The sequence below is a fragment of the Sitophilus oryzae genome, unplaced genomic scaffold (genome assembly GCF_002938485.1).
Source record: "Sitophilus oryzae breed Bouriz unplaced genomic scaffold, Soryzae_2.0 scaffold_1576_pilon_pilon, whole genome shotgun sequence".
Lineage (NCBI taxonomy): Eukaryota > Metazoa > Arthropoda > Insecta > Coleoptera > Curculionidae > Sitophilus > Sitophilus oryzae.
Window position 1 is genome coordinate 8476410 of NW_022146254.1, and position 26777 is coordinate 8503186.

At 32.2% G+C, this 26777-nt stretch overlaps 1 protein-coding gene and 1 long non-coding RNA gene across 2 annotated transcripts; both read right to left on the reverse strand.

The window, feature by feature from the left end:
* Positions 1-1723: 1723 nt before the first annotated feature.
* Positions 1724-21729, reverse strand: LOC115879267 (major facilitator superfamily domain-containing protein 12-like). The gene is made up of 10 exons (XM_030895979.1): positions 21662-21729; positions 18446-18632; positions 18253-18336; positions 17962-18160; positions 16635-16743; positions 8503-8687; positions 8253-8445; positions 7883-7991; positions 7563-7713; positions 1724-2059 (listed from the first exon to the last, which is right to left on the reverse strand). Exons 2-10 carry the CDS (start codon positions 18615-18617, stop codon positions 1906-1908), a joined length of 1356 nt encoding a protein of 451 aa, XP_030751839.1. The 5' UTR covers positions 18618-18632; positions 21662-21729; the 3' UTR covers positions 1724-1905.
* LOC115879268 lies at positions 12713-14807 on the reverse strand. The gene is made up of 2 exons (XR_004049686.1): positions 13382-14807; positions 12713-13114 (listed from the first exon to the last, which is right to left on the reverse strand). It is a non-coding gene; the product is annotated as an uncharacterized LOC115879268 (long non-coding RNA).
* Positions 21730-26777: the final 5048 nt, after the last annotated feature.

The window sequence follows — 26777 nt, forward strand, 5'->3', positions numbered from 1 at the left end:
ATCAGATTTTATATATCGAACAATATGACTAACTAAATGGCTAACTTGAAAGCAATAAAGATATTAAAATTTGTGTATTATTACTAATAGTACCTATGAACAACATAAATTTTATAGACTTTGATAAAATGGCAGTAAAATTATTTAGCGAATAAAGTCTGCTGTCTACTCAGTTGCTCGGACCAAACTGGGCTGTTCAGGTTATTTTTTTTATTTGAACCTTTTTTTCGTGATTTTGAGTTTACTTGTTGCACGCGTGAGTTTTGCTTTTTTGTTGCTGAAATTTCCGAATATTTCAGTAGAACTGTAGACTATTCGCTTGTGATAAACTGCCTTACTGAAATCGTACCTCGTGACGTCACAACCAATGGTGTAACGTTTTCGTGTGACGTCAAATTTAAAGGTCCCGGGTGAAGTTTATAATCGAAATGAAATAATTTGCAATTCTTTTTGGAAATAACATCATGGTGGTGCTAGGTGTTGTATTTATAAAGGTCTTTAAGTAGTTTTCAGGTGAAAATTAAAGTATGTGCAAGTAGCCTATTGCTGTCCTCCATTCGCGAATTTCAAGTTCCAGAGCTTTACGCCTTGGGCTACTCAGAACGGTTTTGAAAGGAGCTGTGCGCGATAGCCTGGTGCCTCCATATGGCGCGGAACAGTTCTGAATTTTATGACTCAATTGAATGGAGTGAGAGTATCGCGTTCTTGAACAGTTCAGAGCTGCACAACTGTGTGAATGGAGGACAGTAAATGTGGTGGGCAATCAAGAAGCAGACAGACTCGCGAAAGCGGGGGCCAGGGGAGAGGCCGTGGCAGATGACCCACCATTTGTGACGATCAACACACTGAAGGAAGCTATAGGAACTGCCATCAAGGCCAAGCAGCAAGAGACGTGGCAACACCGTGAGGACTGCGCTACAGCTCGAAGACTATGGCCAGTGGTAGATAGCAAAAAGGCAAAACAACTACTTGTGTCGTCACTGGAAACTGCCCCACGGAGGTAAACCTCGTGAGATGGAAAATTTCCAACGACGACTACTGCAGAGAATGCGGAAAGGAAGAAGAAACCATAGAGCACCTGCTGTGCCACTGTCCGGCACTGGAATACCGACGCTTTACCAAACTTTAGGGCAAGGTTTTTTGGAAGGACTAGAGGAAGCAGCCAGTGGCGGATACAGAGGGGAAGCCCATTCGGCCCAAGCCCCCCCTGAAATCTGTAAATTGTGTTAAATATTAGGCTTTTTGGTTAAAAATGACGCCCTAAGAAGCACATTCTACATTAAATTTTATTTTGAGCCCTTCCTAAAATAAATTCCTGTATCCGCCACTGGAAGCAGCAGAAGCCAACATCAGCGACATCGGGAACTTTGCAAAGAACTGGAAGTGCTTTAACGCAAAGAAAGAATGAGAGGAAGGTTTGGTACAACAATACAGGGGTATTGGAATGGGCCCAAGGCCTCCGAGTGAGGGATCCAACATGATCCAAGACCCCAGAAACCTAACCTACAGAGTGCCTTAAAACTGAATGTCTTTAATTCAGTTTGTCTGAATTTAAAAAAATATGTTTAAATAGGCGGGTTATCTCAAAGTCAAAACATCCCAAAAAAAGGCTTAGGTTAAACGAACATTTATTATTTTTTATATGTTGAACGAATTTCAAATAATTTATAAAATCAATTTTATGTTTTTTTTATATATCACTATATTATGGAATAAAACCGCTTCAAGTTATCTTAGAAAAAACGGTCAATAACATTCACGATATATAACAGGATATAAGTCATTTAACATTGATTTGTATATAAAAATTACCTACTAAACTAATAAGTATTAACTTATCTAATCACTTGTATATATAAACTGAAAAAATTGGCAGTGGAAGGAATATTAATACTTTGAGTATGTTTATCTATCCTGTTGGTGATTTTTTAGTCCATTTTTTCGAATTTCTATTTCCAGACACAGCAAAGATAGTAGTCCTGTAACGGAAACAATCCCACAAATATATGTCAAGACATGTTCATAATAGTGTGGACACAAGTTTTTTGGGACACATTGTCTAAAAATCAAGACCATTGTAAGATTATTACACAAGGACAAAGCATTGCGTTTTTATGGTACAAATGTTAAACATACTATGATATATAAACTCACAAATAGTTTGGTTTAGTAATTATGTTACGGCTAAAATCGATACTTGGCTAGTTTTAAACTAGCCAGCTATTTTGCAAACTAACTAAAAGTGCTGTTATTTTGAAGGAATCCGCCTATTCTTGCAAAATAGCAGACAACCGCAGCTAGTTCATATTTTAACTGGTTTAATTATAGTTTTTAACTTATAAATACTATCAGAATTTGGACTTATTTTATTGCATAATTTCAATATGGAATAGACAAGTACATTGCCGTTGAATAAATAAGTACATTGCAAATACTAAAATTATTATAAACAACTACTACAAACTGAAAACTAAATTTTTATCCAATTTTAACGTATTACTGATTTGCAAATGTACATATATTTAATATTTTATTTAGCTGTTTGAATGTTCCCATATCAGAACTAATGATTTCTTCTTTTTTATTTTTATTTTTATTTTATTTTGCGACTTGAATCCACCTTAAGTTGACAAAATCACATAAATACGCGTACAAACACAGAAATACAAGTAAGCTCTTCAACACGAAGAATATACATATAGGCATAATCTCACTCTTATATTGCAAGGCTTATAAGCCAAGAATCTTGCTATTTTGGGTGACTAAATACTAATGGAGTTACCATATTATTAGCCAAACTTATAAATTATTATTATAAAAACTAACTAAAATAACTGGTTAATATGAAAACAAAAATATAAAATTATGACATTATCCAATACGAATATATAGTTTGCAAACTAACCAACTAGTTTATAAACTAGCCGTTGGCTGCCTGTATTTTGCAAGAATGGGCGGATTCCTTCAAAATAACAGCGCTTTTAGTTAGTTTGCAAAATAGCTGGCTAGTTTTAAAACTAGCCAAGTATCCATTTTAGCCGTAACGTATACAACAGTTGGCTATCTATATTAGAAATAAACAGTAACTATTGCAGTAGATAATATTTATATATTTATGACATTCATACAGAAAAATGTGATTGTAAATTTCGACTGTTAACAGTCTATAACGAGAATACTTCAAGAAGGATAAGTCAGATACTAAAAGAATTTCTGACTTCCATTGTCTATATATTTTAACTTACACAACGTTTCGTTCAAAGATGATTGTTATCAAATGTAAACTGTTGACCGTCATCAAGTTTATACTTGATACCGGTCAGTGATTAGTGATGAGGGAGAGTGGTCTTGGTGCTGGTCGTCTTGCGTAAAAGCCAGGCTAAGATCAAGATCAAGACTAGCGTTTGATCTGCAAAACTAAGACCGAGACCGCGACCAAGCATGAAAGAATCTTGCGGTCTTGCATTTTTTTCATGTTTATGTGATATACGAGATTAATTATTTGTTCAAAATTATTATTTTAATTTATTAAAATAGTGTTTTCCCGAATATTGCATAAAATTTTAAAGAATGAAATGCTGATTCGATATAATATATTGAAAATAAAAAAATGTCAGACAAATATTCTAATGATGTCTTTCTTTAAAGTTCTATTGGCATCAAATTAATAAAAATGTTATTTATTTAAAGATTTTGTATGTGGAAAGCGCATCTACTAAAGATCTATTATAAAGATAACAAGACCAAGAGTAAGACTGAACCCTGCAAAACCAAAATCAAGAGTACTTATTAACTGCAAGAGCATTTGCTTATCACTATCAGTGATATATAACTTAGAGAAACACCTCACTGTATTGAGCAACAAAAAGGACTGGAAGAGAGAAACGTTTGCTCAGCATGTAAAAGACCATAGCATAACGTGGTATATATATACTAATGTTTCCAAAACAAAGCAGGGACAAGAATAGAAGTACTTGGGTCGAAAACTAAATACTCCGCAGCAATCGGTACCTACCACAGCATCCTACAGGCAGAAATCTACGCTATCAAAAGATGCGTACAATGTATCTTAGATAGGAACTATCGAAAATAAGAAATAGCAATCTTAACCGATAGTCAAGCAGCACTAAAAGCGATCAACTCAGTAACCATCAATTTAAAACTGGTCAAAGAATGCCTAGAGAAGCTGAACAAATTAGGCAAAGAAAATAAAGTCCTCCTACTCTGGGTACCCGCTCACCAAGGGATAGAAGGCGATGAAAAAACAAGCGATCTAGCCAGAAAAGAAGCGAACACTCCACGAAACGAACTTAAAACGGAACTGAAAAGCCTGGTAGACACCATCCGTAACCTCGAATGGGAATCCTCCAACGGTCTAAGGCACTCGAAAAAGTTCCTCAGAACTTCCGACCGAGAAAAATCAAAGGTTTTTTATTGATTTAAATAAAAACAATCTTTGGATTCTCACGGGGTTTCTAACAGGACACTGTCTCCTCAACGAACACCTCCGTAGATTGAAGCTGAGAAACAACGGCGAATGCAGATTCTGTGGGAAAAATGGAAAAACACCAGAACACCTTATCACTGAGTGCGCCGAAACGACAACTGCTCGTGCCAAAAACTTTGATACGGCTGATGTCTAAGATGGAGAGCTGGCCCCTGTCGAACCGTCTCAGATGCTGACTTTTGTCAAAGCCCTGAGACTGTATGATGACTCGTTATAACTGAAGAAAGGGGAACACACAATAGATCTGTAAGGTCGCGGTGATTAACCCCCCTCCTAAACATTCTACATCAGTGATACATCTGACCAAAACGTTGTGTAAGTTAAATTAAATAAAGGCCGAAATTCTTTAAGATTCAATATTGAATTATTGTATACGGTATTCAACAAAATATAAGTTAATTTAGCAATTTAGATTACGTTGATTGTTCGATTAATTCAATCAATATTTTAATTGTTTTTTGGATCCATGTAAAATGAATGTGTCGAATGTCGATTAAACAAATTACTGAAGAAGTAAAAATGCAAAACTGGTTACAATAGTAATTAATGTAATATTTCTAATATCATGTACATAATACAGTCAAGACTGCAACCTTTAAAAAAACGGCAAAATAAAACACTAATTTACCGCGCACATTTTACCGTTGATCGAATTAATAAAGATTAGTGATGGGATCACTCGAGCGAATTTTCGTTCGAGTACTCGATTATTGAAATAACCGACATCGCTCGATTATGAACGAGCGATGCAAGTGATGAGTACCAAGCGACGAAAGCAAGCGATCCTAGAATGAAATAAATTGAAATCCGACTTTAATGTGACATACTCGATAAAACGCCTAGTGAATTTTCTACATACATTGCAAATTTATACGACGCCGTATATACAGGGTGGTCCGAATTATATTCCGGAAACTTCGGCAGCATATTCTGCAGATAAAAATAAGTAAAAAAGTTCGTATAAATGTATGTCCTAAAATGCTTAGTTTCGGAGATACAGGGTGTAGAAGTTTCATTTTTATTTCGATTTTTTCCAAATAATCTCTAAAGAAACGTCAATATTTGGATGAAAATTGGTGGATGGATGTTTTTTGACATGAGAAATTTGATTTTGATGTCAATATGACTCCCATTTGTAGGTGGCGCCACCTACATGTGTTTTAACTGTTTTAAAGAGTAATAACTTTTCGTCGGTACCAGTATAAAACTACTGAGTAAAAAATATACATTTGCGACTTTTTTTACATAAAAAAAGGTCTCTTGGTAAAAATCGCTACGAGTAATGGTTCTCGAGATATTTGGAATCGAAATTATCAATACCTGTCATCATTGACATAAATTAAACATGTTGACTAAATAGTAATTGGACTGAAATCATAAATTTGAAATCTTTTTGTGTCAAAAGTTCAAAAGAAATTGTTTAATCATCATTTTTTCGCAGAAAAACTTATGATTAATTTAAAAAAATAAAAATTTATTATTTCAGTCCAATAACTGCACTCAAGGTGTGCTTATTTTTTGTCAATAATGACATGTATTAACTATTTCCATTCTAAATGTCTTGAGAACGGTTGCCCGTAGCGATTTTTACCAAGAGACATTTTTTACATAAAAAGTCATGAAAATGTATATTTTTTTAGTCAGTGTTTTTATACAGGTACGGTCGAAAAGTTATTACTCTTCAAAACAGTTAAAACACATGCAGGTGGCGCTCCCTACAAATAAGAGTAATTTTGACATCAAAATCAAATTTCTCGTGTCACAATACTCCCAGATACCAATTTTCATCCAAATATTGACGTTACTTCACAAATTATTTGGAAAAAATCGAAATAAAAATGAAACTTCTACACCCTGTATCTCCGAAACTAAGCATTTTGGGACATACATTTATACGAACTTTTTTGCTTATTTTTATCTGCAGAATATGCTGTCGAAGTTTCCGGAATACAATTCGGACCACCCTGTATATTTATCCGTTGCGTATCTGAGAGACAAAATTTTACGACCTACATCGACAATGCTTTGAAATAAACTAAATCAAGCGATCAAGCGAATCGCTCGTCGTTTGCTACTTGCCATTCATCACCGAAAGAATCTGTACCCTGCGCACGCAATTTACTGCTAGGCGCTTGGCGTTAACGAGTACTTATAACAAGCGGCGGACGAAAAACCGTATTTTTAAATACGAGCTATATTTCGCTCGAGCGATCGCTCGGTTATTGCAATCGCTTGATACTCGAGTACTCGATTATTGAAATTAATCGGTTTTTCCCATCACTAATAAAGATTTTACTTTTAAATCTAGATGCGCGACTCGTTAAAACTACATAGATTGTTAAATTAAATTATTAAAAGTTATGAAGAGTTTTTTGGTGTATAGCGGCAAAGTACAGTGTTTTATTTTTCTGAACATTTTTATGTAAAAACGCAATGTATACAGCCCTGTATTGTTTTGTTACGTAGTTAAAGCTATCTTAATATCTAACAACACACCGAATGCAACCAGTTTTTTTAGTCAAATAATTTATATATTATTTTATAATTTGTTTGTCAATTTATCAATTACAATATTTTACATTACTTATTACACACGTCTAAAGCCCCATACTCACTATTCGCTGACTCGGTTCGTCGATGAGATTCGTTGGTTCGTTTAAAAATTCGTCCGTGTTCGAGACATTCTTTTGTAGTTTGACCAAAAAGTGAAATTCCGCAGAATCGCCGCATTGACGAACCGAATCAGCGAACAGTAACTAAGTATGGGACTTAGTCCATTTCACTAGACCGAAGAAGTAGCAAAATAAGCGATATAAAGATATACTTGTACCTATGGGTTAGCTTAGTTGGTGTCATATTAAAACGAATTATTTATTAAATGCTAAACATTATGGGTGTTAGGTCTTTATTTTTCAATAGAGTAAGAGTCAATTTAAAATCAGAGCAATATTATAAACTGAAGTTATAATCAATATATCAGTTTAAATGAAAATAACTAAAAGTTGTATGTTGTTAGACATTCAGATAGACTATATATAATGTATGTTTTACATACAAATGTTGTACTAGTAAAACAACTGCTCCCGATATTAACTTATCGGTAAAGGTGACAATGCTGTAAACCAACCCTCCTCCATATCCATTCGTTTTAACAAAGTTAGCTGTGAGGCAAAGACTGGCCACCATGGTAGAGGAACTACTTATTCCTAGAAAAAAAGTATATATTTTTCGTTTGAAATAAAATATTATCTATCTCTATATATTCTTTGTTTTTTTTTTAACTTTATAATCGTATAATATTTAATGGAAATACCAATTTTATAAAAGTATAAATAGCGAGTGTTACTAATAAATATCTTAAGGATTGTTTCTTACCCAAAATCACAGCAATAAAATAAAGTTCTATATCAGAATTCGTCGCTATTTCTAACCCTAACCATACTGACGCTACAAGTCCAATAAATCCACCTACAAAGTAAGTAACCTAAAACAAAATATCACAAAATTCCGTATGATCCAAAAAAAAACACCGTCAAAGACAGCTGAGGAACGTCAATCGATAATAATTTTGACGTCATTTGCTAAAAATTGACATAAAGCTTATCAAAATATTAAACACTAATTATAGAAAGATTAAAAAAGATAGAATGGCAGGGGCGTCTCACTATGGGAATTAGCAGCCATCTTTGACTTATTTTTTTCAATCGTATGGGACTTATTGTAAATAATTTAATATTATACCTACCTTATCATTACAGTAAGATCCGCGACATTTTAGTACTAACGAAGTAGCAAGCGAAGAAATATAACAAACCAAAGGTATGGTGGCAATAGTTTCTCTAATTTTGCTTTTTCCTTCGGCTGAATTTTCCCGTTCATCTAGATATAACGGAATGTATATCAAATTTAACGTAGTAAATAATCTGGAGGCCATGTACCTGTAAGTCGTTTAATAGTAATAAATATTTCAATAATAAGTATCCACATTTTCTTACATAAGGGAAACTAAATATATAATAGATTGCTTTAAGAAGTGCTTTTCATGATTGTTCGAGTTCAAATTATTTTCGTCATACGCCTCACCGATAATTTCATAATTTGTTTCTAAGGATCCTAATAGACCACAGTAAAATAATAACGATGCCATTAGACCTATGAAGACGATTATCAAAGCTATTTCCTAAAATATAAATACTACAGAATTTTCTAAGAAAGTACAAGAGCAGTAACATAATTCAACCTGCAGATTCCAAATACTTCAAGAGTGAGACTGGTCTTGGTCTTGCGGTCTTGAGTGCAAGACTAAAACTTATCTGCAAGTCCAAGACTAAAACCGATCTCGGTTTCTACCTTGCAAACCATAAAATTATTTTAAATATACACAGGGTGTCCCGGCTGAGTGTGCATTAGAAGTTTCTGGAGAACTACGATATCTAGATCGGAGATTTTTTGCACATCACTGTTTCACAACGAGATCTATCGATTAAAAATATTTTCAATATGGCGGCACTTCCGGAAATACATATACCGGAAGTTGACAGCAACTTTCTTATTTTAAATGGGTGCCCACATTTTTTCTTACATACTTAAATTCTTAGATTACAGTTGAGGGTTGGAACCTTTGGTGTTACACAGCAAAATAAAATTATACTAAATCACCACAATACACCAAAACACTTTTACTTTTACACTGGACGCGAGTTTCGCTAACCGTGTTAGCATCATCAGCAGATGATTATAAACTCAAGTGAAAAAGTGTAAATGTAAAAGTGTAAGTGTAAATAAAAAAGTGTAAGTGTAAACTGAGTTTATAATCATCTGCTGATGATGCTAACATGGTTAGCGAAACGCGCGTCCAGTGTAAAAGTAAAAGTGTTTTGGTGTATTGTGGTGATTTAGTGTAATTTTATTTTGATACTTAAATTTTTTGTAAAATTCTATGAATGTTGATGTTAAACACTCTATATCTAACATTAACCGTTTTTGAGAACAATAATATTTAAAATATTTGGACGAAAAAAACTACCTGTTAAAAAAAATGTGTATGGCCTAAAAGTCAAATTTAGTGATTACCACAGCTACTGTAACATAAAGACAAGACATGTAGCTATCTATATCAAAAATTAAATTGTTCCAATGTCCTATAATAATAACGGTACCTGTCATGGAATTGAGCGATTAAAAAATTATCATAAATATTTTTTTTCAAATGGAAACACATTTTTTATTTCACTAGTGAAAAGGTTTTTCAATTCGTTACTTTTTAACCATACATGTTCCTATACCTAAAATAAATCGTATTTAAGTTATTTAAGATTAAGTTTGAAAACTTATATTTTTCTTGATTTTATCTAGCTTCCTTTGACATTAAGTATCAAACAGTAAGACAATTATACGATCAAACGAACTTACCTGAAGTGAAGTTCGATCGTAATTATATGAGGCGTCCAGTCCGAATGTATTATCTTGATTTTTCTATACGTAGTACCGTCCCTGCGTGCACAATTTTAAAGCTATAAGCTAAATTCCCTCCCGCTACCAGTCTATGTGGCCGCGCCGGCCCTGGCGCGGCGGTCGGTATTCATTTTTCAAAGATTTATTCATTAATTCAAGCAACCATGGGGCAAAACGGGAGGGGTGGGAAGATAATACATTCGGACTGGACGCCTCATATAATTACGATCGAACTTCACTTCAGGTAAGTTCGTTTGATCGTATAATTATATTCGCGTCCAGTCCGAATGTATTATCTTGATTTTTCTATACGTAGATGTTTAAAGAACTGATGGTTGCAAATTAATGAATGTGGTGCAGAAAGCATTTTTTTTTTTTTTTTTTTGAGACAAAAATAGCTGAAATTATAAATATGTTTATTGGATGCAACCAAGATGAAACCAATTTAACGGCCATCAATACATGGATTTATTAAATTGTGACAATTTAACCTATACATATATGCATACTAAGCAGAGACAGAAACCCATAAGATGGCACTTCCATAAAGGATTCTGCCAAAATTGTTCAATTATACTTTATAAACCAGTTAACTCATCGTGTCGATAGAAATCCCTGTCTCAATGTAGAACTGCGTGGATAACTCGACTATAGTGAGGTTTAACCGATATATATATATTTTTTAAGGTGTTTATAACCCATTGCTTAATATTTAAAAGGCCTTACTTTTTAAGCCTTTAGTAAGAAATTAAGATTCTCAATAATTTATTTTCCAAAATGCTTTAATTACGTCGATGAATTAAACCAGAGTCATCATATATATTAGGTTTCGATCCATACATTGGTATGGATATTGTGGACATTGATATAAAGTAGACACAGATATTGATCTGTGTCAATTTTATACCAGAAGTTTTATTATTATTTGTATTTTTTTTTGTTGATAATTTTCAGTAACTATGATATGCATATATAATTATATACTGACTAAAAACAAACTGACATCTGTCTCTGATATCTAAGGTTAAACGTGAAACCAATATATGATTTATTATTTTTCATAGCAGTTCACGGCAAGAATTATATAATCTATTTATATACGTAAAACTGCAAGAAAACTATTTCTACTTTATGATTTAATTGATATGTCTATTCTTTCCGAAATTTCTAGATAAGAAAGTAGAACTGTTAGGGAACATTTATGGTAAAATTTTAATGCAGTAAACCTTAGACACATCATATCTTACAAAAACCTCTTTCAACGAGAAACCATCCAGATATATTTAAGAAAAAATTCAAAGTCTGCGAAAGTTTACATTAATGTTATTATAATAATCTCTTTCGAAAGTGTATTGTAGAGGAGAAAATATATATTATATACTGTAAGCTGTAAGAAAAAACTAACTTTTTGTTTCGATAATATAATTTGCACAAAGTCTGTCACTTTGTCAAAATGTATAAAGTATTGGCCAAAACACAACACTGCTTTTATAGACCGAAATGGGTAAATATAAACTCTAAATGTAGATGGTGAGTATTCCAACATATGAAAGTCAAAGATTTACATAAACAAATTAGCATTTAACAGCCGTTATCATAAGGACCTCCTTTTGAAATGAGACACAGTTACGTGTTCTTAAGATTTAGAATAAAACTTACATTTCCATTAGAATAGCTTTAGCCAAAATAGAGAAATTTCTTTAGCCAAAATAGAGAAAAATAGGAGACGTTTTTTTTTTCTTTTTATATATATACACACACACTACATATTAGCTATGAAAATCTAGGATATTAGCTATTTTATTATTATCTACATATTTGAGTTATTATATTATTAGCTGGTCAGCTAAGTTGATTACTTTTAATGACTTGGAGGTCAACGTTAAGTTGGTTGTCGCCTATTTTATGGTAGGAGGCTGGCAAGGCAGCAAACTGGAGGGTACCTAATGAATTGGCCGCTCGTGCCTCATGTTTCACCCCCCCCCCCCCCCCCTTCTTTTTCAAAGAAGGAAGGTAAAGACATATTCGAATATCTGTCACAAATATCTGGATACATTCCGTTGTTTGTATCTTTTCCTCTAAGCAAGGATCAAACGTAAATTTATCCAGAGGTCCTTCTTCGCCATGATTTTCATTTGAAAATCCTTCAGAGGGAAAAATAGTTGATACCTTTCGTACAAGATACCGTCAACCACATTAGGACTATGCGTCCGGTATCTATAACAACCGTCCATATTTGTTCCATGATATATTTATGAATATTTTTCTCTTCCTTTAAAAGAATATTAAGTCTACGACAACTATTGTTAAATTTTATAACCCAGATATTTTTTTTTTTTAAGAGTTTGATTTCGAAAATATGCTGGACTTCATCTTAACAATTATGACACAGGAGAGGATAGGCGACATGCCATGACTCCTTGGTAAATTAGGGAGCTAAAATATTTTCTCAGATATAAAAGTTGGACCTTGTTCTGTGCTGAAGCCATATCATTGGCTAAGACTGAATTCGTCTCCCGAAGAAGAATGTATCATCATCGAAGAGTCGAATGTTCTGTAGTCTCTTTGGATTGCCCTTCCCCCAACAAACTGCACAAATCGCTAGATTTGGTTATTTTCCTCTTCCTAGTTGCTGACCTTGTGTTCGATCTGTTATGAGATAGTGACACTTAAATAACGACTGTCCTGCTTTTTGAACGTACAGCCTTATAAATATAATGTGTGGGGGAGTTTTCCTGTTGAAATATATCGTTTTTTTTTTGAGGGTCTAAAATTTTTAGATTTATCACTTGAAATTCTTTTGTGAAATCTACTTCTACGATAACGAGACCGAGAACGTCATTTATAAAGGAATCCCTTTCACACGGAGAAGGGCATTCACTAAAATTAAAAAATTTTGTATCATTGAGACAACAACACTTCGGTTATTATAATATTATCTCGATAGCGAGCTCTGGAATATCTTAAAAAAGGAATCCCTCTCACACGGAGTAGAGGATTATCTAAAAGTACTAACCTTTGTCTCGCTATGAAAAGAACACTGGGAGAAGAACAGTCCGTGTTTATACAATATTCCTCATCCCTTTGTTTTCTCCTTTCCTCTAATCCCCACATTTCGGGATGTACTTCTATTTATTTCCATCCAATATTCGTCTAAAAATAAATATTCTAAAAGACTTACATGTAATACGTGTAATTAATTTTTCGATAAGGCTATCGATAACGTATAAAAGAAATCCCTCCCACACGGAGATGGGCATTCTCTAAAAGTACGAAATTTTGTCTCACTGGGAGATACAAATATTTGGCACCTAAATATATAAATAATATTCCCTTGAGAGTGAGATCTAAAATCTCATAAAAAAAGAAATCCATTCCAGAGATAGGCATTTTCTAAAAGTACAAAATTTTGTTTCATACCTTATTTCATTGCTGGGAGATAAAACACTTCGGCATTTATAGTACTCTGTTGATTGCGAGATCTAGAATCTCATATAATAGGAATCCCTCTCACGAAGAGAAGGGCATTCTCTGTAAGTACGAAACTTTGTCTCACGGAGAGGACAACAGTTCGATATATATATGTTATTCTCATTTTTTCTTTTTGTCTAATTCCATTGTTTCCTCCTTGCCTCTAATTTCCATATTTCGAAATTTGCTTTTACTTTAATTATTTCCATTCATTATTTAATTTCCTAAAAATAAGTATTATAAGATACTCACCGGTAATACGTGTAATTAATATCTCGATAGGGGATATCAACAATGACTTATAAAAGGAATCCCTCACACGGAGACGGCCATTCTCGAAAAATGAGAAATTTGACTCCCTGGGTGATACAACACTTCGGCACAACTTCGGTATTTATAATATTCTCTTGATAGAGAGATTTAGAACCTCATACAATAGGAATCCCCCTCACGAGGAGAAGGGCATTCTCTATAAATAGGAAACTTTGCGTCACTGGGAAAACAACAGTTCGATATTTATAATATTATTTGATAGCCAGATTTCTAACCTCATATAATAGGAATCCCTTTCACGAGGAGAAGGGCATTCTCTAAATAGGAAACTTTGTCTCACTGGGAGCACAACAGTTCGATATATACGATATTCTTATTGCTTTCTCCATTTGTCTACTTCCATTGTCTCCTCCTTGCCTCTAATTTCTACATTTAGAGATTTGCTTCCACTTCAATTATTTCCCTCCATTATTTAATTACCTGAAAATAAATATTATAAGATACTTACCTGTGATACCTGTAATTTATCTCTCGATAGTGGGATATCAATATTGACTTATAAAAGGAATCTCTCTCATATGGCCATCCTCTAAAAGTACGAAATTTGACTCACTCGGAGATGCAACACTTTGGCATTTATAATATTCTCTTGACTGCGAGATATAGAACCTTATATAAATGAGAATTCCTCTTACAAGGAGAAGGACATTCTTTACACGTACGAACTTTGTCTCACTGAGAGTACAACAGTCCGATATATATAATATTCTTATTGTTTTCTTCTTTTATCTAATTCTAATATTCCGTTATTTACGTCCACTTCGTTTTTCTCTAAAAATAAATATTATACAATACTTACATATTGTTCCTTGTGTTCTACCTAGCTGTAGAACACCGTATATTACATAGTAATATCCAAAATGAGTAGAGAATAAACAAAATGGCTTCATCGATCTACGACGAAGAAATCGGAGAGCTACGATCCGCACTGCACCGTGCACGAAAGACGAATGAATACCGACCGCCGCGCCAGGGCCGGCGCGGCCACATAGACTGGTAGCGGGAGGGAATTTAGCTTATAGCTTTAAAATTGTGCACGCAGGGACGGTACTACGTATAGAAAAATGAAGATAATACATTCGGACTGGACGCGAATATAATTTATTTCCCTGTGTCAGAAAAAGAATAATTTGAATTTCCTGTATTATAAATACGGCCTGCCTTAAGAGTTTAAAAAGTGTATTTATAAAAATATATGTCGTATTTTCGCTCTTTAGTGATATCTAATAGTTGATATTATTAATTATTAATAATATACCGTATGATCGAAAAAAAACAGCGCAAAGTTAGCTTGTAAATGATGATCGATAACATCCTGCTTTTTGAACAAAGTGTCACAATATGATATGGCCAGATCTACTGTTTTACATCACTTGACGTTTAAAGTCATAGGCTACTCGTTAAAATCAAGAAAAATATACGCTTTAAAACTAAATGTTAAATAACTTAAAAACGATTTCTTTTAGGTAGATCAACATGTATAGTCAAAAAGTAACGAATTGAAAAGCCTGTTCACTAGTGAAATAAAAAAGTGGGTTTCTATTTGAAAAAAATGATTTATGATAATTTTTTATCGCTCAATTCCATGACAGCTGCGGCCATTATTATACGACATTTGAACAATTTAATTTTTGAAATAGATAGCCACGTGTCTTCTCTTTATGGCAAAGTGACTGTGGTAAACACTAAATTTGACGTTTAGACTATACACATATTTTTGACAGGCAGTTTTTTTCGTCGAAATATTTTAAATTTAATATTATTTTTCTCAAAAACGGTTAATGTTAGATATAGAGCGTTTAACATCAATATTCATAGAATTTTACAAAGAATTTAAGTATGTAATAAAAAATGTGGGCACCCATTTAAAATAAGAAAGTTGCTTCCGGTATTGCAAATTTCCGTTATTTCCGGAAGTGCCGCCGTATTGAAAATGTAAAATCGCTATTTTTGGGGCTTACTCAACCGGGTCTCACAATGCAAATTCACCTCAAATATCCATTTAGATGGTCATTGGCAAGCACTCTCTCATGGTACATGAAAATAACAAAACAAACATTTACTGATCTGGATAAAATTGATAGTTAAATAGTAAGACTCACCCGGGGGTACTCCGCCCCCTAGCCACTGATATATTCTATTCAATATATCCCATTCCATATTTTCCATCTAATTCAAATATCATTCGGTTATATATTGGTTAATCATCTTAAAACAACTAGCTAGTGTCACCTGAAATAGTATAGGGGCTTCCCCCGGACGCAATTCTGCCGCTAAACAGATTCGCATCCCAATTGAATAAGCTAATTGGGATACCTCACTGGTCTCTATACCCCAACGCCGCATCGTGTCAATCGAGAAGACAAGGGAGACCTCAAACTCTCAAGACCAACCTCGAAGGCAAGACGTCAAAAGAGGTTTTCTTCTGGTCAAGTCCCGTTGCCTTACAGTACATGCAACGTTTATAGTCAAAAGACTTTCAACCCCCAAATATCAGCTCTATGACAAAACACAAAACAACAGCCGGCAGGCCTATCTACTACTGACCTGCCGCAGGCAAGCTAAGCCTCCTCTTACATCACAATTTTACCGGATCGTAAATATTTACATTACTTGCCAATGAATCATACTATTTTCTCTAATCGACTTTCAAATAGAGTGTTTTAGCATTACTAGATAAATAAATAGAGAGTTTCCGAATTATAAAACCATTATTATAACCAACTTATTTTCCAAGTTTTACAAAAATATTTTTAATCGATAGATCTCGTTGTGAAACAATGATGTGCAAAAAAATCTCCGATGTAGATATTGTAGTTCTCTAGAAACTTCTAATGCACGCTCAGCCTGGGACACCCTGTATACTTACCTTAAATTTTATATAATCAGCAGGTCCTATAGCGGAAATGTCATCGGTATTTAAGACAAAAAGTGTTATGACATATACTGTTATGCTGCAACATACTGAAGCAGTGTACCTAAAATAAAATAAAGCTATTAATAAATTAATCTAAAAATTTTAGATTTAGAATACAATATTTGATTAGATTTTTTTCATTGTCTTTTCCTAGCCATTTGCCATCGTGTCTTTTAAATGAAGTTTGAATAAAATGAATTTTTATTGCGTAGCTCCAATCTCAAAAACAATTTTGAGTATCAATATGTAGAATAGGATCACTCTACTACTATAAAAATATAGAGTAATATTCTAAATACGTCTAGAAGAAGGTATTGCACCATTAATCAAATTTTATTGGCCTTAATAGCAGTTCTAATGCGTGCTTTTGCTGAGAGGTTTATATATTCTGAGACATAAAGATATTGGTATTAAAGATGTCCTAATATACCAAAGGTTGTAACAAGTCGTCAAATTATAAGTATTGTACCACTAATTATATGGTACAATAAAGTAAAGAAATCTCTAAAGCGTTGTTTTGATTGATTGGAAAGTAACTAGCATTGCTCAAAATCGTAAAAGTCATACTTGCAAAATATGTTACACAATTTTATTCATAAATCCATAAAAGCATTGTAAAATATGTATAATTTATTTAATAAATGGATACAGCTAATTTCTAGATGTTTGTTCAAAGTCTGTATTAATTAAAATATCAATAATAAAGTAAGAAGGACAATAGTAAAACATTAAACCTATAATACTATTGTTCTTATTGTTAAGGTCTGATGTCCGGTTAATGTCGACATTACCCGGTTAATCTCGAGATTAACACACAAGAAAACCACCAAAAACATAACCTAACCCAAACATTAACATGTTAATGTCGACATTAACCGGACATCGGACTTTAACCGTAACATATACATTTGCAAAAGTAGACGAGGACCACTAGACCATGGCGTTATTGTCTTCACATTAACAGCATTTGTCAAATATCCTACTACAACTGGACAACTACTAAATGTCTAGTTAAAACCAAAGGCAATAATCGTTGTTAAAACGTAAAATAATTGTATTAAGATATCCATATGCTTTAATCTATTCTGGGCATTTATCAAATAACTAACGTGAAAAACGGCATAATATACTAAATAAATAGTAACACGCAAAATATTGATGTTTATAATAATTTTGCTAATTGCCATAGCACATAGCAAATTCCTAGACAAATGACTATTTGCCGAAATTTGCTTTGTGCCTACGACATAATATGTCATATAAATATATCAGTTATTACCTAATGGCTGTTAAATCAGAGCTGTGACTATGGTCTCTGGATATATCCGGAATAATAGACAGATGGGCTATCTGTACAACAGCCCAACCTATTTGAAACAGTGCTATAGCTAAAACATAGTGTAATATGGCTGCTGTTGTTAGCTCTGCATGTTTGTACGAAAAAATTAAAGAAAATCCTGTTGCAACTGCTATTGTCCCTACAAAATGATCTAATTAGCAAATAATATCGTTATTTTTCAGGATAAATGATTTCATAAATAATTAATTTATATATTTTGCTACTTTGTACCTCCAAAATGTAAGATTCTTTTATTTCCAGTATAATCAATTGCCCATCCTGCTAAAGGCGTTGCAATAGCGTCTACCAATTGACCTACAATAAGAAATAAACTTCTTTTCAATAGGTTTTTTGGATTCTCTAATTTTTGTATTTGAAAAAAATAGACATTTATAGTCAATATTTATGCGGTTTTTATCCATACCTAACATTAGCAACATCCCTGCGGTGGTACTTTCCAAATTTAACACCACATGAAGGTAAAATAGCATATAAGAAAACCATATAGCGGCGCACAAGTCATTGAAAATATGTCCTAAGCCAAAGCTTATTCTTTGTGTTAAGGAATTGGTAGTGTAAGTTTCTTCTATTTCCATTTCAGAGTAAGTTTTCTAAAATTAAGCAAAGAATGGATGTTAGATATTAAAACGATAAATACATTTTCTACATATTATCTATACTAATATATAAAATCCTTAAGTGACTGACATACTTATTATTAGATTAATCACGATCCTGCTCAAACAACTCAACGTAAGAAGCTCAATTTTGGCATACAGGTAGATTCTAGGGTGTAGAGGTTCGATAAGTAGAGATTTTTCGAAATTCCAGTTCCAAGGGGGTGAAACGACCCCTCAAATATTACAATATTTTTTATTTAAAAAACGGTCAAGTTTCCGAAAAAACGCTGGAACACGTATATTTTATTTTGTTTTTTAACAGATTTTTTAAAAATGTATACAGGGTGTTTCAAAAAATCTGGTCATTGATTAATCACGATCCTGCTTAAAGCGCTTGACGTAAAAAGCTGATTTTTAGAAAACGGATTGACTTTAAAGTGTAGAGATTCGATAAGAAGGGATTTTTTGAAACTAGAATTCTAAGGGGGTGAAACCACCCCTCAAATATTAGAACATTTTTTATTTAAAAACCGGTGAGTTTTTCGGAAAAACTCTTAAACACGTATATTTTATTTTGTTGTTTTACACATTTTAAGATTTTTTAAAAATTTATACAGGGTGTTTTATAAAATATGACTATTGAGTAATCACGATTCTGCTTAAACTGCTTGACGTTTAAAGCTGATTTTCGGCAAACGGATTGACTGTGAGGTGTAGAGGTTCGGTAAGGAGGGGTTTCTCGAATCTCAAATTCCAAGAGGGTGAAAACGCCCCTCAAATATTACAATATTTGTTATTTAAAAAACGGTTAGTCTTTCGGGAAAACGCTTGGACACGCATAATTTATTTTGTTTTTTTACATATTTTGAAATTTTTTAAAAAATCACTCAGGGTGTTCCAAAAAGTTGGGTAATTGATTAACCACGATTCTGCTTAAACTGCTTGACGTAAAAAGATTATTTTTGGCAAACGGATTTTTCGAAAGTCAAATTCCAACGAGATGAAACTATCCCTCAAATATTACCAAGTTATATAATAGTATCGCCATATTGTTTCTCATGCTGACATAAATGTGAGAAAGTTTTATCCAGTTTATATGTTAATGCAAATTCTTGCTTTACTTTATCATCACCATTACAAATGATTAATTTGACGCGAACGAAGTCGCGGGTACACGCTAGTTTTATTATAAAATCTGACTTGAACCTCCCCAAAACTCCCATATAAGCTAGCTTAAATTTGTCCAAGAATACAGAGTGATTCTTAAATAAGTGTAAATATTTTTAGGGATAGTATATTTCGACTCTAGAAACACTATAACTTTTTTCGCAAAAAAAACATTTTGAAAATTTAGAATTTTTTGCAATTTTTTTTTTTAGTTTTTAGTTAAAAAACATAATGTCTTGATAATATAGTAACAGAGCTAGTAAATTAAATTTCCAAAGAAGAAAACCCAGAAAACATCCAATGGTTCTCAAAATTTCAGCAAAAAATCATTTTTTTAAATTTTGAAAATAAAATAACTCGGTTATTTTAGACATTCGAAAAACGGCAAACAGAAAATAAGTTTCTTTCATGGAGATCTATCAGCACTGAAAATAGTTGCACTTATTTAAGACTCATCCTGTATATCTAAGAGGGTCGCAAATATATCTAAAAAAATATACAACGTGAAATCTTAAATAGTTGCAAATATTTTACGGCCTAGAAGATCTCGATAAAAGAAACATTTTTCTCTTTGCCATTTTTCAAAATAAGTCCAAAATAACCGAGTTATTTTACTTTGAAATTTAAATAAAAATCAATTTTTGCTTAAATTTTGAGAACCACTGATCTTTTCTGTTTTTTTTTGAAAATTTAATCCACTAGAGTTGGAATTACATGTATTGTACCTTTTCTTCGCAACCGCTGGCAATCGTTGGGTATCAGTCGACTATACACTGTGCGTCTCAAAACAGTCAAAACTCGCTCAATTCTATAACTTTTTTATTTTTTCAGATAAAAAACCAAGACCAGGTACCAAATTATTCATAAAAAAACTTTTTTCAAATATGCTAATAAGCCACACCTTTGAAAAAGTTGAGATATGATTAAAAATATAATTTATGGATCTTTTAACCGGCCAGAAAAAGACACGAAAAACATTCATATTTTTCCATGAGAAAAATAGTGTTTTTGGTTTGGTTTGGCACTCTAGATTGAAATTTAAAATACGATTTTTTTTAAGCTAAAATATCTAAAATTGCCATATAATACGTCATTCTATTCATAGTGTCATTTTCATTCTTCTATCGAATAAAGAAAAATATGCCGAGGGTGCCGTTTAAAAATCAAAAGTTGTAGACATTTCTGGTGAAACAAAATGTGACAAAAATCAATTGAATACGCCAATCAATCCTAATTTATGTCATATACTAACGTACCAAATGCCGTTTTTTTATCTGAAAAAATCTATAGGGGTGAACCACTTTTTAGACGCACCCGGTATAATTATATGGCAGACATAGGCAGTCTTCTTCGCAGTCATTAGCAGTAGCTTTTCTGTAAATGGTATTTTGGCAGTACATGTTCATTTTTTACGTTTGCCAAATTTAAAAAAAAAAATTCGCGGGGAAAACCTCAGAGACGTTTTTCTGGTGTCGGAACATACTCTACCACTAAACATATTTGAAGTTATTTAAATAAGACTCACCCTATTCTAAAGGCGCGATATTGAGAAGATTTTAGCTTTAGGTTTATAATAAAAAGATACTTAGTTTTCTAAATTGTTATGTTTCAAAAATAGTATTAAATCGAATTACTGATTACCATTAATTTGTTTATTAGTATGGATACAGAAAAAAATTAAGTGACAGAAACAAAATAAAAACATTTGTAGGGCGTTAAATAAAGATCATTTTATAAAAAAAAATGTTTTATGGTCCATCTAGTAACTAAAACAGTTTTTTTTCTAATTTAATAGGCACAAGTTATCGATACAACAATTAACATTTTTATTAATTATCGAAATATGTACTTACTTAGATTAAAAGAAATAAAATTCACTCTATCCACATTAAAACAGCAAAATGTACATAACTAAACTAGGGCAAAAACCTTACACACTAACTTTGTATAATAAGTTGAAATGCGATATAAGGTTTCTCCCTCTTTTGTAAATCTACTGTATAATGTTTCATGATCCATTTTATCTGTACTATTTTAATAATGAATATATATACTTATTATGTAAAATATTATGATTATTTTATGGCGGTCAGCGATGCCTACGAAATGAAGATGGCTGTCATTTTATATGTAAAATTATATGGGGAATGTTATCTATCGTCATTTCCAAGCCAACTGGACACCATTTTTTTCGATAGTACGGATACCTATGAAATGAATATGGGAGTCATTTTATAAGTAAAATTATATGGGGAATGTTATCGATCGTTATTTTCAAGACAACTGGACGTCGTTTTTTTTATCATACGGTATCATGTACCTGTTGAGTCCTATGACCGTATTATTAGATTACCAACTTTATTTAGAAATCAATGGGAATTTTCTACCCTGTATATTTAAATGTTTAAGATGTTTAATATTTCAATAATTAATTAATAACATGTAACAATAATTAATTAATAACACCTGTCAGTGGTATCACAGACAAACTAATTTAATAAACTAATTTAGTATGTGGTGGTACATTAAGTGGTGTATGTTTAGTTACATACTCTTATTAGATCTCAAGCTTTTGTTTATTAATATAAACCTAAATTTTTTAAATTAAAACAATAATTGCTGTAATTTTGTATATGTTTTCTTCTATAAACATCACTACAGAGGTAAATATTTATAGAATGTTCCATACCCCAATTAAAATTATAATTTAAGTATGTAATTAACATAATAATGTAGGTATATGGGTTTCACTTTTTACGGTTCACCTGGTTTTTATTGAATTATTTCCTCTAACAAGTTTAATAATTATTGCATTAATTTTACTCAATTACTTATTATCAGAGTAGGCTAGATTTTAGTCAGAATTAGGGTTGCCAGACAAAAGGTTTTCAGGTTTCCTGAAAAATCCCGGATTTAGGTGAGATGTCCTGCATGGAACCCGGAAATCATTATACTATCCGGGAAAGGGTTTATCAAATTAATTATAAAATCAAACATTATATAGTTTTAAAAGTTTCTGAAGTAAAAAAATATACACTTATGCTTAATATTATTCCATCACATTTTAGTTTTATTTTCGTTCGTTTATATATTATAATTACCTTTATTTATGTTATTTTCATAATTATATTCAGAGCGGTGCACCTCATTCGCCTCGGTTGATTATGCGCTTGTTTATACGAAATCGGAAAGATGTAGAAACAAAATATTTTATGGGTAGGTAATGTGCACAATTTAAAATTATTTTGAAATAAACAGGGTGTTTCAGAACTAAGGTCCATACCAAAGTTATATTTTTAGCCGACCATACCAATAGGTATGGTAGGCTATTAGGATCGGCAATTTTTTTTCTTTTTAATTTCACTTAAAATGAGTTATTTAGGAAATACAAAATATTTGTGTCTGTCTAGCGAAACGCGGTTTTCAATTTAAGTAGATATAATATTTTTTTGCATTACAGCCGGCGCCGTTCAAAGAATTTTAATAAACTCTATATCTCGAAGAGGAATCGAGCAAAATATAAAGTGTGCTATATTTTTGGAAAGGTAATTTTAAATTATTTTTAATAAATTAAAAATATACAGGGTGTCCCATATCAAATGTTAAATTTTCTGTTGGTAATTCTTAAATTATAAAGTTTAAAAAAATTATACTTAAACCATTAAATTCTACGTAAAAAGGTGCTTTGAAAATATTTTCACAAAAATACAAAATTTTCCATAGCAAGTTACAGCGATTTGTTAAAAATGCACATATTTGAAAAACACCGTAACTCGTAACTCCGAAACGGTAATAGATATCGATATGCGGTTTACTCCAACATGTTTTTGATAAAAATTGAGCTCCAGACACCGATATTAGTTTTCGTCCATCTCCTACAGAAATAAAACTTATTAAAAAAAAACAAAAAAAAAGAAAATCCGTGTGGACCTGGGGTCGCGTCCGATGGGAGTTTGGAGTCCCATCGGACGCGACCCCAGGTGGCGGATAAGGGAAATAACCGCGGACCCAAATTGGAAAAATGCAAATACGTTTAAATTTACACGGGGGTTGGTAAGGGGGTATGGGAGGGGTTAAAAATTTTAAAAAATCGTAACTCCAAAATTACAGTAGCTAGCGAAACGCGGTTTTCAATTTAAGATTAGGAATAATATTTGCAACAAAATTTCTAATAACATCAAAATCAGTCAAAGTCGCAGTTTTTGAGATAAAAAAAAATTGGAAAATTTCCTTTACTTTGAAACTAAAAGAACTGCCTACCAACTTTCTATTAACATATTTTAGTATGCGGTATTATATTCATACTATATTAGGGTTTCCTATACTAGCCCAGATTTTGAATAAAAAGCGATTTTTCAATAAAATAGCAATTAAGATGGTTAGTTTTTTCTAGTGACAGTTAGTAACTATTTTAAATATTGATATTAGTTTCTGGACTTTATTATTTAGATTTATAGCAGTTTAGTTAAATTTGCTCATAATAGTTTAATAAGTAAGTATTTATTATTTTATCAAAAAAATAAAGTCATGCTAGTGATGGCGGAACGAATCAATATGTTACTAGTAATTTTATTTTGTGAGAAAAATTGCTTCTTAACCTCAAGGACTTATGCTAAAAGATATCCAAATAGGAATCTTCCTGATAAGCGTTCTTTTGAAAAACTACTTGTCCTATTCCTAGATGCAGAAACCTGTCGCTGGAAGTGAAAATAATGAATTTGCCTTAATTGATTCTTTTATAGAAAATGTATATAACTACAAGTCATCGTAAAATAAATCAAATAACTACTTTTTCGTTTTCCTTGATAAATTAATAAAAACATATTTAATAAATATTATTTATTAAACTATTGTAGGTAAATTAAATAAAACTAAACCGTAAAAAAGGTTATAAATTTAAATGAAGTCATAAACTAATTTCGATTTTAAAAATTGATACTGTCACTAGAAACTTATTGTCATGACGACACCAGTCCTCTTGGTTGCCATTTTATTGAAAAATTGCTATTTATTAAAAACCTGAGCTAAATAGGTATAGGAAATCCTAATATAGTTTCAAAGAGCATTTGAATCTGCTTCTATTTATTATACATTAACCGAAGCAATCAAATTTTTCAGTAAAGTCTCTAGCATATCACCAATAATACAAAGTGTTCTGTATTAAAAAAAGAAAAAAAATTAATTTATAGCTATAGAAAGTTTGGTTTCGAAATTGGAACACCCTGTATGATTCAAGGTTACGATATTTATAAAAAGTATAATAAAGTAAGTACATACCAACTATAGTTTTATTTTTTACTATGTACTTTAGTAAGTAGCTAGCATAGTTTTGATTTCAGAACAGTTTTTGTATTTTTAATATTTTTTTTGAGAAAAGCAGAAAAATATATTTTTTTTCTTTATTTATTTATAAATGTGGAATTAGAAAAACAAATTTATTAATATCTTAGGACTATGTAAAGCGATCAGAAAGGAAAAAAGGAAGCCAAAAGTGCAATAATATACAGGGTGTTCCATTAAAAAATCATCCCAAATCCCAATCCACGCACATTTTTGAGCCACCCTGTAGAAGTTAAAGTATTTTCCTGAAATACATCCTAGTACATACATTAAAAACACAAAGTTTTTCATTCTATCGGACGCAAGATTGCCATATACCCGTATAAACTAGTGGGAAACCCTTTGAACCGTGGCAACCTCTATTTGCCTCTATTCATAGATATACGTAAAAATTAAGTTTTGATTAAAAAATAATCCTGCAGCCGGATCTTAGACTATAACAGTAATAATCGAGTTTCTGACTATTAACCACCAGTATGCGATCCTATTTTTGGTAGACCTGCGTTTGATAGCCATGGCTAACTAAGTGAAATTAGTCAAAAAGGATAAGAATTGGCTATAACTCTAAAGTCTGACCAACGGATCTGTAGCTACGGGGTATCGGCAGGGGAACGCAGTTGTAAACAAAACACGCCCAATTTCATTCATAAAATAGGCATGGGCGTACGGTGTTATATGAAAATAATGTGTATCATAAATATAATACTCAGATTAATAATTTTTTTCAAAAAACTTTATGCTGTTTGAATCGTTACTGTTGAGTTAGCAGATAAACACTAAAAGCTTTTATTAAAGCTCCCTTAAATATTTTGAATCATTTTATTATTGTGTTGTTAATATAATAGAAGAAATAATTACAGCTGGGGGTTGGAACACAGCAAAATAAAACACTAAATCAGTACAATACACCAAAACACTTTTAATTTTACACTGGACGCACGTTTCGCTAACCATGTCTGCCATCAGCAGATGATCAAGACTGAGTCTTGAGGTATATATATTTATATATCTGTACTAACTATATTTTTTTCTATAATACATAATTTTAGATATAACTATTTCCAGCAAAAAAAAATCTTGAAAATAGTTAACTTTGGAAGCACAAACAAAACATAATTTTACTCATCAGTAGATCTGATATTGCCTATTACACCAGATATGGTATCGCTCCGCCAGCAGTTTTTAAAGGTTAGGTCATTGTCTACCCATATGTTACATCCAAATAGATAATACTTGGCTATATTTTCGAATTTCGCGTATATATATTTATATCTCTCTCTGCAATATAATGGGCCGCTCCATTAATATTTATCTGTTATTTTAACATTTACGCCAAAAAAATTCATTTGATTTTAATAACCCCCTAAGCGTTTCCCTGCAAAAGGAAAATTCGATTCTTCCTGCAATTTTTGCAAAAGCTTTCTAATTGTGGGGACGAGTTTGAATTCGAGATAAAATCTATTTATCAAATTCCTGACCACTTCGAAAAAGTCGTTGAGCTTTTCGACAGCAGTCTCACGTGGTCGTTTCTTTCCAGAGAGGATATCATTTTATCGGGGTTAGTTTTCAGCCTTTTTTTTATCTTCTGTGTGAATTTTTTTATAGCCGATACGCTAACTCCGGTATAAA

Bases quoted from the DNA above. Each gene is read 5' to 3' on its own strand.
- LOC115879267 (XM_030895979.1), bottom strand. From the start codon at position 18,617: ATGGAAATAGAAGAAACTTACACTACCAATTCCTTAACACAAAGAATA. The intron at 16,744-17,961 runs GTAATAACTGAT...ATTTTATTTTAG, and splicing joins TCTGATTTAACAGCCATTAG to GTACACTGCTTCAGTATGTT. The intron at 8,688-16,634 runs GTAAGTATACAG...TTTATATTTTAG, and splicing joins CTGATTATATAAAATTTAAG to GAAATAGCTTTGATAATCGT.